Source organism: Hyperolius riggenbachi, chromosome 5 (genome assembly GCF_040937935.1).
Source record: "Hyperolius riggenbachi isolate aHypRig1 chromosome 5, aHypRig1.pri, whole genome shotgun sequence".
NCBI lineage: Eukaryota > Metazoa > Chordata > Amphibia > Anura > Hyperoliidae > Hyperolius > Hyperolius riggenbachi.
Window position 1 is genome coordinate 201,281,305 of NC_090650.1, and position 15,310 is coordinate 201,296,614.

General features: G+C 44.0%; 1 protein-coding gene across 4 annotated transcripts in view; it reads right to left on the bottom strand.

Moving 5' to 3' along the window:
- Positions 1–15,310, bottom strand: part of PDE1C (phosphodiesterase 1C) — a 1,357,122-nt gene that overhangs the window by 279,147 nt on the left and 1,062,665 nt on the right. For all 4 annotated transcript variants that reach the window (XM_068236575.1, XM_068236577.1, XM_068236578.1 and 1 more), the window contains one exon: positions 5,566–5,694. In XM_068236575.1, coding sequence (XP_068092676.1) covers positions 5,566–5,694 — 129 coding nt within the window. The remainder of the gene's footprint in view (positions 1–5,565; positions 5,695–15,310) is intronic.

A 15,310-nucleotide genomic window follows, 5' to 3' on the forward strand; every position in this document is an offset into this window, starting at 1 on the left:
TGAATTTGTTCAATGTTTTTCTTATTATTCCAATTAAAATGTGTTTAGAATAAAATAATTCTTAGCATAATGTACTTCCCAAAGAAAGCCTTATTGATGGTGAAAAAGATATACCGTATATACTCGCATATAAGCCAACCCGCATATAAGCCGACCCCCCAACTTTTACCTGAAAAAAAAGGGGAAAATGATTGACCCCCATATAAGCTGGGGGTCCCCCCAGTGTGTCCCAGTATAGCTAGTATAGTGTCCAGTATGGGTAGGTAGTGCCTCAGTATAGCTAGTATAGTGCCCAGTATAGCTAGTATAGTGCCCAGTATGGGTAGGTAGTGCCCCAGTATAGCTAGTATAATGCCCAGTATAGCTAGTATAGTGCCCAGTATACAGTATAGCTAGTATAGTGCCCAGTATACAGTATAGCTAGTATAGTGCCCAGTATACAGTATAGCTAGTATAGTGCCCAGTTTAGCTAGTATAGTGCCCAGTATAGCTAGTATAGTGCCCAGTATGGGTAAGTAGTGCCCCAGTATAGCTAGTATAGTGCCCCAGTATAGCTAGTATAGTGCCCAGTATAGCCAGTATAGTGCCCAGTATAGGTAGGTAGTGTCCAGTATAGCTAGTATAGTTCCCAGTATAGCTAGTAAAGTGCCCAGTATTGGTAGGTAGTGCCCCAGTATAGCTAGTATAGTGCCCAGTATAGCTAGTATAGTGCCCAGTATAGCTAGTATAGTGTCCAGTATTGGTAGGTAGATCCCCAGTATAGCTACTATAGTGCCCAGTATAGCTAGTATAGTACCCAGTATAGCTAGTATAGTCCCCAGTATTGGTAGGTAGTGCTCCAGTATAGCTAGTATAGTTCCCAGTATAGCTAGTATAGTGCCCAGTATAGGTAGGTAGATCCCCAGTATAGCTAGTATAGTGCCCCAGTATAGCTAGTATAGTGCCCAGTATAGCTAGTATAGTGCCCAGTATAGCTAGTAAAGTGCCCCGTATTGGTAGGTAGTACTCCAGTATAGCTATTATAGTTCCCAGTATAGCTAATATAGTGCCCAGTATAGGTAGGTAGTGGCCAGTATAGTGCCCAGTATAGGTAGGTATTGGCCAGTATAGCGCTCCGCCGCTGCTATTACCTGCTTAGGCAGCGGCTTCCTAATCCGGGTTCCCCTCTCATGCTGCGTATAAGTGAGCACAGCAGCACGCCCGGCGCTGCTGCTGTGACAATGCAGGGGGCAGGAAAAAGTGGTTCCCCTGGTAACGGCAATACACAGCCTGCTCTTTTCCTGCGTGAAGCGGGGGGGGGGGGGGGCGCGGACCACCGGCCACCAGGAAAGACTCGCAAACAAGCCGACCCCCAAACTTTTGATCCCCTTTTTGGGGGTCAAAAATGTGGCTTGTATGTGAGTATATACAGTACTGTAGATCAAGTCATTGTGATTAGTTGTGACTGACAGGTGAAAATTGCTCTGGTCCTAAAGGGGTAAAAACCCTCAGTGGTCAAGTTAAACTATAACACAAGCAGAGCTAATGACCCTTTCAACTTCCATGCAGTAAAAAAACTTATCTAAATCTGTCTTTGACTGTTTCTTTGATGTATAAGTACTCCAGAAAACAAAGACCCAAGTTGGGTTGGAGAGCTCAGAGAGGCTCTTTTGCATAGACAACTGAAGTTTCTAAACTCTTCCTGTACTGGAAACAATATGAGACTCATATGTGTGCTACTAATGTTCTATTTCTTAGTTGTACTACAAGGGAGCATGTTCAAGGCTGCGCAGTGGCTGATGACTGGCTCTGTGGTCGAAATTGAAACGTAGTCACTGCAGTGGACTGGCAGCTGGAGCGTTATCGAGGAAGCACATGGCCAGGCACAGTGGCCAGGCACAGTGGCCAGGGACTGGCTCTGTCGGCGAAATTGAAGCTTAGTCACTGCGGGGGGACCAAAGGATCGCACAGGGCGGTTGCAGGAGGCTGGTAGAAGCCCCAGGAAATCGAAACTTTTTCTTATGTTCATTATAGGTTCCCTTTAATGACTGCATTGTCCAAGTTCTCCCTACTGTGGATAACTATTAGGAATCCTGCTCTACATGGTTGCACCTGCTGGTGGGACTAGGTTCCTGGACTATGCTATTGACTATCTTCACCAGCAGATGGCATTGTACAGCATGTCATGGACATTATCTTGCATGCAGTTTCCCGGTTTACCGCGCAGCCATAACAGTAACTTCATATTAAGTACCCCTTAATGCATATATATTTATTAAGAGCATTCCGTAGTATAAATGCAGCATGTAGTTGTGTATAAATGCAGTGTATTAATCTGCAGCACCCAGCATCTAAAAAGGCTGAAAAGAAACCAAATCACTTCTTGCAACAATAAACCTATCAATAAACATCTACATGCACCATGCCAACAACTGTAAATCATTAATCACACTAGAAAGAATTGGCTCTTGGGTGCATGCAGATATCAAAAAATATTTAACAAATAGTTCACAACATTAACATGCTTTCACAATACAGTATCAAAAAATCCCTAAAAATATTTTCTGCATAAATACCAGCCAAAAAGATACCACATCTAAAGATACCACGCTCCCGATATATAAAGGAGAGCCCATATATCCCTGTCCGTTTTATTGGCTGGGTAGTGGGCTCTTACACTAAGCATTTGTATGGGTTTTTTTTTTTATAAATCTGTTCGATTTGTGTGGAGTGTTAGTTGACTGCATATCCACTGCACTAAGTGTAACTTCATTTGTTTGTCAAGGTCCCATGGAGTCGATTGACATGCTCCACCCCCTTGTCCGTTAACAGGAACTGTCCGCCTCATGCTTAGCTGTATGCTCCTGGCCCTATCGGGTGTGTCTATGCTGATGTCCACATGTGCTTGGCTATGGTGGAACACACATTCCCGGGTCCAGTGGGACATAGCAGGTGTGGATGGCAATTGCGCTTCCAGCTGGAGGCATTTTTCCGGAAGAGATGGACATAGCTTTATTGCGACCTGGGGTAACAGGCATGCCCTCCTTCTCTTATGGCGCCCATTTGGATTGGTTCAGCGTCTCCTCACCAAGAACACCATCTGCCACCACTTGAGTCCCAGATGAAGCTGTTAGACACAGCAAAACATGAAGAACGGACATAGTAGTTATCAGAGACTCATGCTAACCATCTACTTTATACCTGGCCGGACTTAAACAACAAATGCACAGTACTGAATGCCATTCTGGGACTACACGTATCAATCCTGGGGCCTGGTAACTATATCCACGCAAGTGGTTCTCAGCTGTGTCTGTGTTTTCCATATGCTAAAGTGTGATTCATCCCACATCAATACTAATGGCCTTTGGGTTTAGTGGGTTCACTTAGACTACTCTGCCAATGGTATGAGTCTGAGAATTGTGGATGGTGTTCTTATGCTTACAGTGAATGATCTGCAATTGGGATTGGTTCCTCAACAGCAAAATCTCTGGATTGTGCAATTTATCTGAACTGATCTGCCGATCTGCAATTATGAATTGTCTGCCTTGACTTTGATTGCAAATTACTCCCAAGAACTAATACAATGGATCTGGAATAAACTTTGTTATTCATCAATGTCCTATGCAACTTTAGGGATACCTTATTGGCACAATACCATATAGAGGACTGCAGTCCCTAGTGCCTAGCTGGGTAATAGTATGGCGGTATCTTTCTGGCTGGCATTTATGGGGTAGGTCTTTTTAGGGATTTTTTTATACTGTTTTGTGAAAGTGTGTTAATGTTGTGAACTATTTGTTAAAAAAATATTTATTTTAAATCTGCATGCACCCAAGAGCCAATTCTTCTGGTGTGTTTAATGCTTTTCAAACATTAGCTGATACTTCTAATTAGCTATTAATACTTTTTTTGCATGACTTATTCTAAATTTCAAAGCCTACTATGAGAGGTTCAAGTACCCCCTAAGCACAACTTATGTACCTCCTAGAGTACACGTACCATGTGTTGGGTTCCCAGGCTTTAAAGTAAAAACAAGGAAGAGCAAACACACTGGAAAATACATTTTTGTTGCCTCTTTTGATTGCCCTTCATGTGTGCTACATTACTAGCCCGTATGTAAACAGGTCTGACATTGTTCCTAGTTTCCTGGAAGTCATGTTCATCGCTTAACTGTTACAATGGGAAAGGTTTTCTAGGTATTGGGATTAAAGTGGATCCGAGATGAACGTTTACTCATTGCATAATTGTGTTCCTTTCCTATTGTTTATAGGGCATTCCTCAAGCCAAATACTTTTTTGTTTTTGTTTTAATACTCTAATTCCCTATAAACTAAACAAGCCTCGCCCACAGTTTTTCAGAGAGCCTCGGCAGTAGCAAGGGCTCATGGGAGCTCAGTCTGGGCAGGAGGAGGGGGAGGTATTACTAGCCAGAGATTTCAGAGGCAGAGGGGAGGAGGGAGGTGGAGGGGGGATTAGGTTTTTTTTTCACAGAAGATCTAGATAAGCTTGCCTGTTTGTAATATTTACAAATAACATGGCTGCTGTCATTTTATCACAGGGAGAAATAATCATATTTTATTGAAGCTGTTTTCAGCTAGATTTGCTGTGTAAACTATCTAAACTTTAGATAAGATATATAGACAAGTTACTTGTTATAGTTAGTTTTTCATCTCAGATCCGCTTTAAGCATTGTCACTGTAGTAGTAGATAGTAACACTCACTGCTTAGGATCAAGAGAAGTGTGGTCAAATGCTCATGAGACAGTTGGTAAAGGTTGCAGCATCAGCTCCTCTTGCGTACATTTAAAAGTGCGATGAGTTAAAATGGGCACAAAATATTGCTGATAGTAGAATATTAATAATGTTACCAAAATTCTAATAATCTCAACGTATTCTCACACTAACCTTCTTTGCATTTATGCCTAACACTAACCGACCCCCTATCTATGCATAACACCCCCCCCCCCCCCTCCCTCCACCATCACCACCACCTATGCCTAATACCAACCCCCTACCTATACCCAATAATTATGTTTCCCCTAGCTACACCTATCTCTAACACCGCCACTATCCCTACTGTTGCCACTATTTTATCCACTCAAGAGTTCTTCTACAAAGAGATCTAGTTCCTAGCAGAATCCTGCAGTGGATAAAATAGCCACTATGATGTTCAGCACTGTAGGTACCAAGTCCTGTTACAATGTAGTGGAACTTCCGTGCCCCTATCTTCTCTGCCCAATTTCCAGCTGTAACTGGTAATTAAAAATTTTATCATGTGCCCCTATGGCGGCACCCATTTCTTTGGGCCTCAATCACTCTTAAATGATCTGCTTTTGCTCCTCTCATTAGCCTCACTGCTACTGTAGTGCAAAGGAGCTTGAAAATTGATTTCATTATAATATTCTAAACCTAGAAATGCATTGTAAAAGTCGGGAATACAGCAAATATGAGAACAATTTACTAGTGAGTGTGAAGGGTAACAAGGGTACCATGTCACCAGAAACAGAAGATACAGTAAAAATGCCTTAGCCATGCACTGAACACAGTTCTGCTTACATAACAAACATATATTGCTTACACATCTATCTCACCTCCAGTCATCCTTGGAAAGGTTATACAGTATATTCATTTCTTCATCATCCTGCAGTAGTCGATATGCCGCACTAACATGGTGATTTTCAAGAACAGATCGATCATTGTACAAAATAGCTGGATCTGATCTGAAATAACAAAAAGATGGATATTCAGCACATGCAGGGGCTGAGTGACTTCCATTTTACACCTTACAGCCGAACCATTTACATTGAATTTCACAGATAATCAATACCTTGTTAGTTCTCAGTACACATAAGAATGTTTCCTGCTTTTATACAAAACAATATCTGTACTGTGAGCACACTGGATGCATTAGAAATGACTTTTCCTATAACAATGGGCTGCTTATTTTCATACAGAGGAGGTAAAACTATGAAGAGTTGGGCTGTATAGTAGTCACTGCTGAGTATTTTGTATCAGCCTGCTGAATGACATCAGAGAGGAAGCTTACCCATCTCACACTCCGTTGCCTGCCATGGCTGAACTTAGCACCTATCATACTAAAGCGACTTATATAACGATAATTTAATGACATGTGACAACTGACAACAACAAATAGTGATGAAGGAACAGTAACACAACTTTTCTGCTTACAGTTCACTCTTCATTAACAGGCCTGGCATTAAGCAGGTGGAGGAAACTGTTTAACCACTTGAGGACCTAGGGCTTTCTACCCCTTAAGGACCGGCCACTTTTTTTCCATTCAGACCACTGCAGCTTTCACGGTTTATTGCTCGCTCATACAACCTACCACCTAAATGAATTTTGGCTCCTTTTCTTGTCACTAATAAAGCTTTCTTTTGGTGCTATTTGATTGCTCCTGCGATTTTTACTTTTTATTATATTCATCAAAAAAGACATGAATTTTGGCAAAAAATGATTTTTTTAACTTTCTGTGCTGACATTTTTCAAATAAAGTAAAATTTCTGTATACATGCAGCGCGAAAAATGTGGACAAACATGTTTTTGATTAAAAAAAAACACCCATTCAGTGTATATTTATTGGTTTGGGTAAAAGTTATAGCGTTTACAAACTATGGTGCAAAAAGTGAATTTTCCCATTTTCAAGCATCTCTGACTGTTCTGACCCCCTGTCATGTTTCATGAGGGGCTAGAATTCCAGGATAGTATAAATACTCCCCAAATGACCCCATTTTGGAAAGAAGACATCCCAAAGTATTCACTGAGAGGCATAGTGAGTTCATAGAAGATATTATTTTTTGTCACAAGTAAGCGGAAAATGACACTTTGTGAGAAAAAAAAAAGTTTCCATTTCTTCTAACTTGCGACAAAAAAAAATGAAATCTGCCACGGACTCACCATGCCCCTCTCTGAATACCTTGAAGGGTCTACTTTCCAAAATGGGGTCATTTGTGGGGTGTGTTTACTGTCCTGACATTTTGGGGGGTGCTAAATTGTAAGCACCCCTGTAAAGCCTAAAGGTGCTCATTGGACTTTGGACCCCTTAGCGCAGTTAGGCTGCAAAAAAGTGCCACACATGTGGTATTGCCATACTCAGGAGAAGTAGTATAATGTGTTTTGGGGTGTATTTTTACACATACCCATGCTGGGTGGGAGAAATATCTCTGTAAATGACAATTTGTTAATTTTTTTTACACACAATTGTCCATTTACAGAGATCTTTCTCCCACTCAGCATGGGTATGTGTAAAAATACACCACAAAACACATTATACTACTTCTTCTGAGTACGGCGAAACCATATGTGTGGCACTTTTTTGCACCCTAACTGCGCTAAAGGGCCCAAAGTCCAATGAGTACCTTTAGGATTTCACAGGTCATTTTGAGAAATTTCGTTTCAAGACTACTCCTCACGGTTTAGGGCCCCTAAAATGCCAGGGCAGTATAGGAACCCCACAAATGACCCCATTTTAGAAAGAAGACACCCCAAGGTATTCCGTTAGGAGTATGGTGAGTTCATAGAAGATTTTATTTTTTGTCACAAGTTAGCGGAATATGACACTTTGTGAAGAAAAACAATTCAAATCAATTTCCGCTAACTTGTGGCAAAAAATAAAATCTTCTATGAACTCACCATACTCCTATGGGTGTCTCCTTTCTAGAATGGGGTCATTTGTGGGGTTCCTATACTGCCCTGGCATTTTAGGGGCCCTAAACCGCGAGGAGTAGTCTTGAAACTAAATGTCGCAAAATGACCTGTGAAATCCTAAAGGTACTCATTGGACTTTGGGCCCCTTAGCGCACTTAGGGTGTAAAAAAGTGCCACACATGTGGTACCGCCGTACTCAGGAGAAGTAGTATAATGTGTTTTGTGGTGTATTTTTACACATACCCATGCTGGGTGGTAGAAATATCTCTGTACATGACAATTGTTTGATTTTTTTTACACACAATTGTCCATTTACAGAGAGATTTCTCCCACCCAGCATGGGTATGTGTAAAAATACACCCCAAAACACATTATACTACTTCTCCTGAGTACGGCGATACCACATGTGTGACACTTTTTTTGCAGCCTAGGTGCGCTAAGGGGCCCAACGTCCTATCCACAGGTCATTTTGAGGCATTTGTTTTCTAGACTACTCCTCACGGTTTAGGGCCCCTAAAATGCCAGGGCAGTATAGGAACCCCACAAGTGACCCCATTTTAGAAAGAAGACACCCCAAGGTATTCCATTAGGTGTATTGCGAGGTCATCGAAGATTTTATTTTTAGTCACAAGTTAGTGAAAAATGACACTTTGTGAAAAAAACCCAATAAAAATCAATTTCCGCTAACTTTTGACAAAAAATAAAATCTTCTATGAACTCGTCATACACCTAACAGAATACCTTGGGGTGTCTTTTTTCTAAAATGGGGTCACTTGTGGGGTTCCTATACCGCCCTGGCATTTTACGGGCCCAAAACCGTGAGTAGTCTGGAAACCAAATGTCTCAAAATGACTGTTCAGGGGTATAAGCATCTGCAAATTTTGATGACAGGTGGTCTATGAGGGGCCGAATTTTGTGGAACCGGTCATAAGCAGGGTGGCCTTTTAGATGACAGGTTGTATTGGGCCTGATCTGATGGATAGGAGTGCTAGGGGGGTGACAGGAGGTGATTGATGGGTGTCTCAGGGGGTGATTAGAGGGGAAAATAGATGCACTCAATGCACTGGGGAGGTGATCGGAAGGGGGTCTGAGGGGGATCTGAGGGTTTGGCCGAGTGATCAGGAGCCCACACGGGGCAAATTAGGGCCTGATCTGATGGGTAGGTGTGCTAGGGGGTGACAGGTAGTGACAGGAGGTGATTGATGGGTGTCTCAAGGTGTGATTAGTGGGGGGAATAGATGCAAGTAATGCAATGGCGAGGTGATCAGGGCTGGGGTCTGAGGGTGTGGGCGGGTGATTGGGTGCCCTAGGGGCAGATGGGGGTCTAATCTGATGGGTAGCAGTGACAGGGGGTGATTGATGGGTAATTAGTGGGTGTTTAGAGGAGAGAACAGATGCAATGCACTTGGGAGGTGATCTGACTGCGGGTCTGCAGGCGATCGGATGGTGTGGGTGGGTGATCAGATTGCCCGCAAGGGGCAGGTTAGGGGCTGATTGATGGGTGGCAGTGACAGGCGGTGACAGGGGGTGATTGATGGGTGATAGGTGATTGGCAGGTGATTGACAGGTGATCAGTGGGTTATTACAGGGAAGAACAGATGTAATTAATGCACTGGCGAATTGATAAGGGGGGGTCAGAGGGCAATCTGAGCGTGTTGGCGGGTGATTGGGTGCCCGCAAGGGGCAGATTAGGGTCTGATCTGATAGGTAAAAGTGACAGGTGGTGATAGGGGGTGATTGATGGGTAATTAGTGGGTGTTTAGAGGAGAGAATAGATGTAAACAATGGATTTGGGAGGTGATCTGATGTCGGATCTGCGGGCGATGTCAGGGCAGTATAGGAACCCCACAAGTGACCCCATTTTAGAAAGAAGACACCCCAAGGTATTCCATTAGGTGTATTGCGAGGTCATCGAAGATTTTATTTTTAGTCACAAGTTAGTGAAAAATGACACTTTGTGAAAAAAACCCAATAAAAATCAATTTCCGCTAACTTTTGACAAAAAATAAAATCTTCTATGAACTCGTCATACACCTAACAGAATACCTTGGGGTGTCTTTTTTCTAAAATGGGGTCACTTGTGGGGTTCCTATACCGCCCTGGCATTTTACGGGCCCAAAACCGTGAGTAGTCTGGAAACCAAATGTCTCAAAATGACTGTTCAGGGGTATAAGCATCTGCAAATTTTGATGACAGGTGGTCTATGAGGGGCCGAATTTTGTGGAACCGGTCATAAGCAGGGTGGCCTTTTAGATGACAGGTTGTATTGGGCCTGATCTGATGGATAGGAGTGCTAGGGGGGTGACAGGAGGTGATTGATGGGTGTCTCAGGGGGTGATTAGAGGGGAAAATAGATGCACTCAATGCACTGGGGAGGTGATCGGAAGGGGGTCTGAGGGGGATCTGAGGGTTTGGCCGAGTGATCAGGAGCCCACACGGGGCAAATTAGGGCCTGATCTGATGGGTAGGTGTGCTAGGGGGTGACAGGTAGTGACAGGAGGTGATTGATGGGTGTCTCAAGGTGTGATTAGTGGGGGGAATAGATGCAAGTAATGCAATGGCGAGGTGATCAGGGCTGGGGTCTGAGGGTGTGGGCGGGTGATTGGGTGCCCTAGGGGCAGATGGGGGTCTAATCTGATGGGTAGCAGTGACAGGGGGTGATTGATGGGTAATTAGTGGGTGTTTAGAGGAGAGAACAGATGCAATGCACTTGGGAGGTGATCTGACTGCGGGTCTGCAGGCGATCGGATGGTGTGGGTGGGTGATCAGATTGCCCGCAAGGGGCAGGTTAGGGGCTGATTGATGGGTGGCAGTGACAGGCGGTGACAGGGGGTGATTGATGGGTGATAGGTGATTGGCAGGTGATTGACAGGTGATCAGTGGGTTATTACAGGGAAGAACAGATGTAATTAATGCACTGGCGAATTGATAAGGGGGGGTCAGAGGGCAATCTGAGCGTGTTGGCGGGTGATTGGGTGCCCGCAAGGGGCAGATTAGGGTCTGATCTGATAGGTAAAAGTGACAGGTGGTGATAGGGGGTGATTGATGGGTAATTAGTGGGTGTTTAGAGGAGAGAATAGATGTAAACAATGGATTTGGGAGGTGATCTGATGTCGGATCTGCGGGCGATGTCAGGGCAGTATAGGAACCCCACAAGTGACCCCATTTTAGAAAGAAGACACCCCAAGGTATTCCATTAGGTGTATTGCGAGGTCATCGAAGATTTTATTTTTAGTCACAAGTTAGTGAAAAATGACACTTTGTGAAAAAAACCCAATAAAAATCAATTTCCGCTAACTTTTGACAAAAAATAAAATCTTCTATGAACTCGTCATACACCTAACAGAATACCTTGGGGTGTCTTTTTTCTAAAATGGGGTCACTTGTGGGGTTCCTATACCGCCCTGGCATTTTACGGGCCCAAAACCGTGAGTAGTCTGGAAACCAAATGTCTCAAAATGACTGTTCAGGGGTATAAGCATCTGCAAATTTTGATGACAGGTGGTCTATGAGGGGCCGAATTTTGTGGAACCGGTCATAAGCAGGGTGGCCTTTTAGATGACAGGTTGTATTGGGCCTGATCTGATGGATAGGAGTGCTAGGGGGGTGACAGGAGGTGATTGATGGGTGTCTCAGGGGGTGATTAGAGGGGAAAATAGATGCACTCAATGCACTGGGGAGGTGATCGGAAGGGGGTCTGAGGGGGATCTGAGGGTTTGGCCGAGTGATCAGGAGCCCACACGGGGCAAATTAGGGCCTGATCTGATGGGTAGGTGTGCTAGGGGGTGACAGGTAGTGACAGGAGGTGATTGATGGGTGTCTCAAGGTGTGATTAGTGGGGGGAATAGATGCAAGTAATGCAATGGCGAGGTGATCAGGGCTGGGGTCTGAGGGTGTGGGCGGGTGATTGGGTGCCCTAGGGGCAGATGGGGGTCTAATCTGATGGGTAGCAGTGACAGGGGGTGATTGATGGGTAATTAGTGGGTGTTTAGAGGAGAGAACAGATGCAATGCACTTGGGAGGTGATCTGACTGCGGGTCTGCAGGCGATCGGATGGTGTGGGTGGGTGATCAGATTGCCCGCAAGGGGCAGGTTAGGGGCTGATTGATGGGTGGCAGTGACAGGCGGTGACAGGGGGTGATTGATGGGTGATAGGTGATTGGCAGATGATTGACAGGTGATCAGTGGGTTATTACAGGGAAGAACAGATGTAATTAATGCACTGGCGAATTGATAAGGGGGGGTCAGAGGGCAATCTGAGCGTGTTGGCGGGTGATTGGGTGCCCGCAAGGGGCAGATTAGGGTCTGATCTGATAGGTAAAAGTGACAGGTGGTGATAGGGGGTGATTGATGGGTAATTAGTGGGTGTTTAGAGGAGAGAATAGATGTAAACAATGGATTTGGGAGGTGATCTGATGTCGGATCTGCGGGCGATCTATTGGTGTGGGTGGGTGATCAAATTGCCCGCAAGGGGCAGGTTAGGGGCTGATTGATGGGTGGCAGTGACAGGGGGTGACAGGGGGTGATTGATGGGTGATAGGTGATTGGCAGGTGATTGACAGGTGATCAGTGGATTATTACAGGGAAGACCAGATGTAATTAATGCACTGGCGAATTGATAAGGGGGGGAGGGGGGGTCTGAGGGCAATCTGAGCGTGTGGGCGGGTGATTGGGTGCCCGCAAGGGGCAGATTAGGGTCTGATCTGATAGGTAAAAGTGACAGGTGGTGATAGGGGGTGATTGATGGGTGATTAATGGGTAATTAGTGGGTGTTTAGAGGAGAGAATAGATGTAAACAATGGATTTGGGAGGTGATCTGATGTCGGATCTGCGGGCGATCTATTGGTGTGGGTGGGTGATCAGATTGCCCGCAAGGGGCAGGTTAGGGGCTGATTGTTGGGTGGCAGTGACAGGGGGTGATTGATGGGTGATTGACAGGTGATTGACAGGTTATCAGGGGGGATAGATGCATACAGTACACAGGGGGGGGGGGGTCTGGGGGGGTTCTGGGGAGAATCTGAGGGGTGGGGGGTGATCAGGAGGGGGCAGGGGGCAGGGGGGGAGATAAAAAAAAAATAGCGCTGATAGATAGTGACAGGGAGTGATTGATGGGTTATTAGGGGGGTGATTGGGTGCAAACAGGGGTCTGGGGGGTGGGCAGGGGGGGGTCTGAGGGGTGCTGTGGGCGATCAGTGGGTGGGGGGGCAGATCAGTGTGTTTGGGTGCAGACTAGGGTGGCTGCAGCCTGCCCTGGTGGTCCCTCCGACACTGGGACCACCAGGGCAGGAGGCAGCCTGTATAATACACTTTGTATACATTACAAAGTGTATTATACACTTTGTGGCGGCGATCGCGGGGTTAACATCCCGCCGGCGCTTCCGTATAGCCGGCGGGATGTTGCGGCGGGTGGGCGGAGCCAGTTGCCGGGGGAAGCGCGCGTCATCAATGACGCGATCGCTCCCCCGGCATAGGAAAAGGACGCAACGCCCTAAGGCGTATTGCGGTCCTTAAGGCATCCACTTTGCCGCCGCCCATGGGCTGTGGGCGGTCGGCAAGTGGTTAAAGCAGAACTAAAATGTTCCTCTGTCCCTATAGATTAGCCACACTATTATAAACTCTGAAGACCAATTGTCTTTCTAAAAAAGTGCCTTAAAGTGTTCGTATTTTATTTTTCTCCTGAAAGCATTATTAGTGAGCCATACTGAGCTTTCCAGGCTGTGGGCTAGTTACACTGATTGTAGTTGTATATCCTGACTGCAAAGCTTTCTGATTAAACTAGATATTACATTATTATGCAGAATAGCTGCTTCCCATGCAAACTGACTGTGACTATGGAAGTAATTGGGATTTTCTTAACGATGATATTTGTTTGGCCCAAAGGCAGGTTAAATGACTGTATGGTCAATGGGGATTTGGGAGACAAGTTTTTAACTGTATGCCTTATCAGCCTGTCACTCAGCTTGTACAGCAATAAAAAGGGTGAAAGTGCAATTTAATAAATATTTATGTATTTGCATATGCTCGTAAATTACTGAGCAAGACTTTGCTCCATCACATATTATATTGTCACATATAATAATCATGTCTTTTAAAGCAGCTGTCAGAGTCTAAATACATTGAACTATAAGGAGGTTTTAAAGGAAACCGGAGGTGAAATGTGACATAATGAGATAGACATGGGTATGTACAGTGCCTAGCACACAAATAACTATGCTGTGTTAATTTTTGTCTTTCTCTGCCTGCAAATGTTAAATATCAGGTATGTAAGTGGCTGACTCAGTCCTGACTCAGACAGGAAGTGACTACAGTGTGACCCTCACTGATAAGAAATTCCAACTATAAAACACTTTCCTAGCAGAAAACGGCTTCTGAGAGCAGGAAAGGGATAAAAAGGAACAATAGTTCACAGATTTTAGCTCTGGCATACTACAATGAATGTGTCATTGAGCAAAAACAATAATACAGTTAATACTTAAAAAGTCGATTTATACCTAAAATAAAAGTGTGGAATATCTTAAAAAGTAATTTTTTAGGAGAAGGAAGATAGATACAATCATTTATTTAATTAGTTTATTTTCGCCTTGGGTGTCCTTTAACCACTTCAGCCCTCAGTCGTGTTTCACTTTATGCATCCAAGCAATTTTCACCTCCCATTCATTCACCTATAACTTTATCACTACTTATCACAATGAACTGATCTATATCTTGTTTTTTCCGCCACCAATTAGGCTTACTTTGAGTGGTACATTTTGCTAAGAGCTACTTTACTGTAGATGCATTTTAACAGGAAGAATAAGAAAAAAAACGGAAAAAAATCATTATTTCTCCGTTTTCAGCCATTATAGTTTTAAAATAATACATGCCTCCATAATTAAAACCCACGTATTGTATTTGCCTAATAGTCCCGGGTATTACACCATTTACATTATCCCTATCACAATGTATGGTGACAATATTTTATTTGGAAATAAAAGTGCATTTTTTCCGTTTTGCATCCATCACTATTTACAAGCTTATAATAAAAAAAAATAGAAATATTTCATCTTTACATGGATATTTAATAAGTTTAGACCCTTATGTAAATATTTACCTTTTTTTTATTGCAATTTTTTTTTTTTTTTTTTTAATAAACATTTTATTTGGGTATTTTTGGGAGGGTGGGATGTAAATAGAATTTTTTTTTGTAAATATGTATTTATTTTTATTTTTTTAAAATGTAGATGTAGTTTTACTATTTGGCCACAAGATGAGTTTGTTTACATTACGTCACTCTAAGCGTAACATGTATGCTTAGAGGGACGTAGGGGGGACGTAAGAGGCAGAAAGAGCGAGGCTTTCGAAAGAAGCTGTCGCTTTTTCTGCCGGGGAAAGGGATCAATGATTGGGCACCATGTCATGATTCATTGATTCCCTGGCCAACGAACCGTGGCCCGGGAGAGCGTTTACACGTGCGCAATCGGCCGTGGGGGCACACATGCGGCCTGCTGAACGTATATTATACATCCAAAAGGCCAAAGTAGTTAAAGAGAGCCTAAGGTGGGCTCATAAAATAAAAAAAAATAATGCTACCTGATCTGAGAGGCTGAGCGGATCAGGTTGCCACCAAAACCAGCAGTCTCCGCCCCTTCCCGTTGCTCCTGTGGGCCGCACTGGCCCACTTTTACTTTTTTG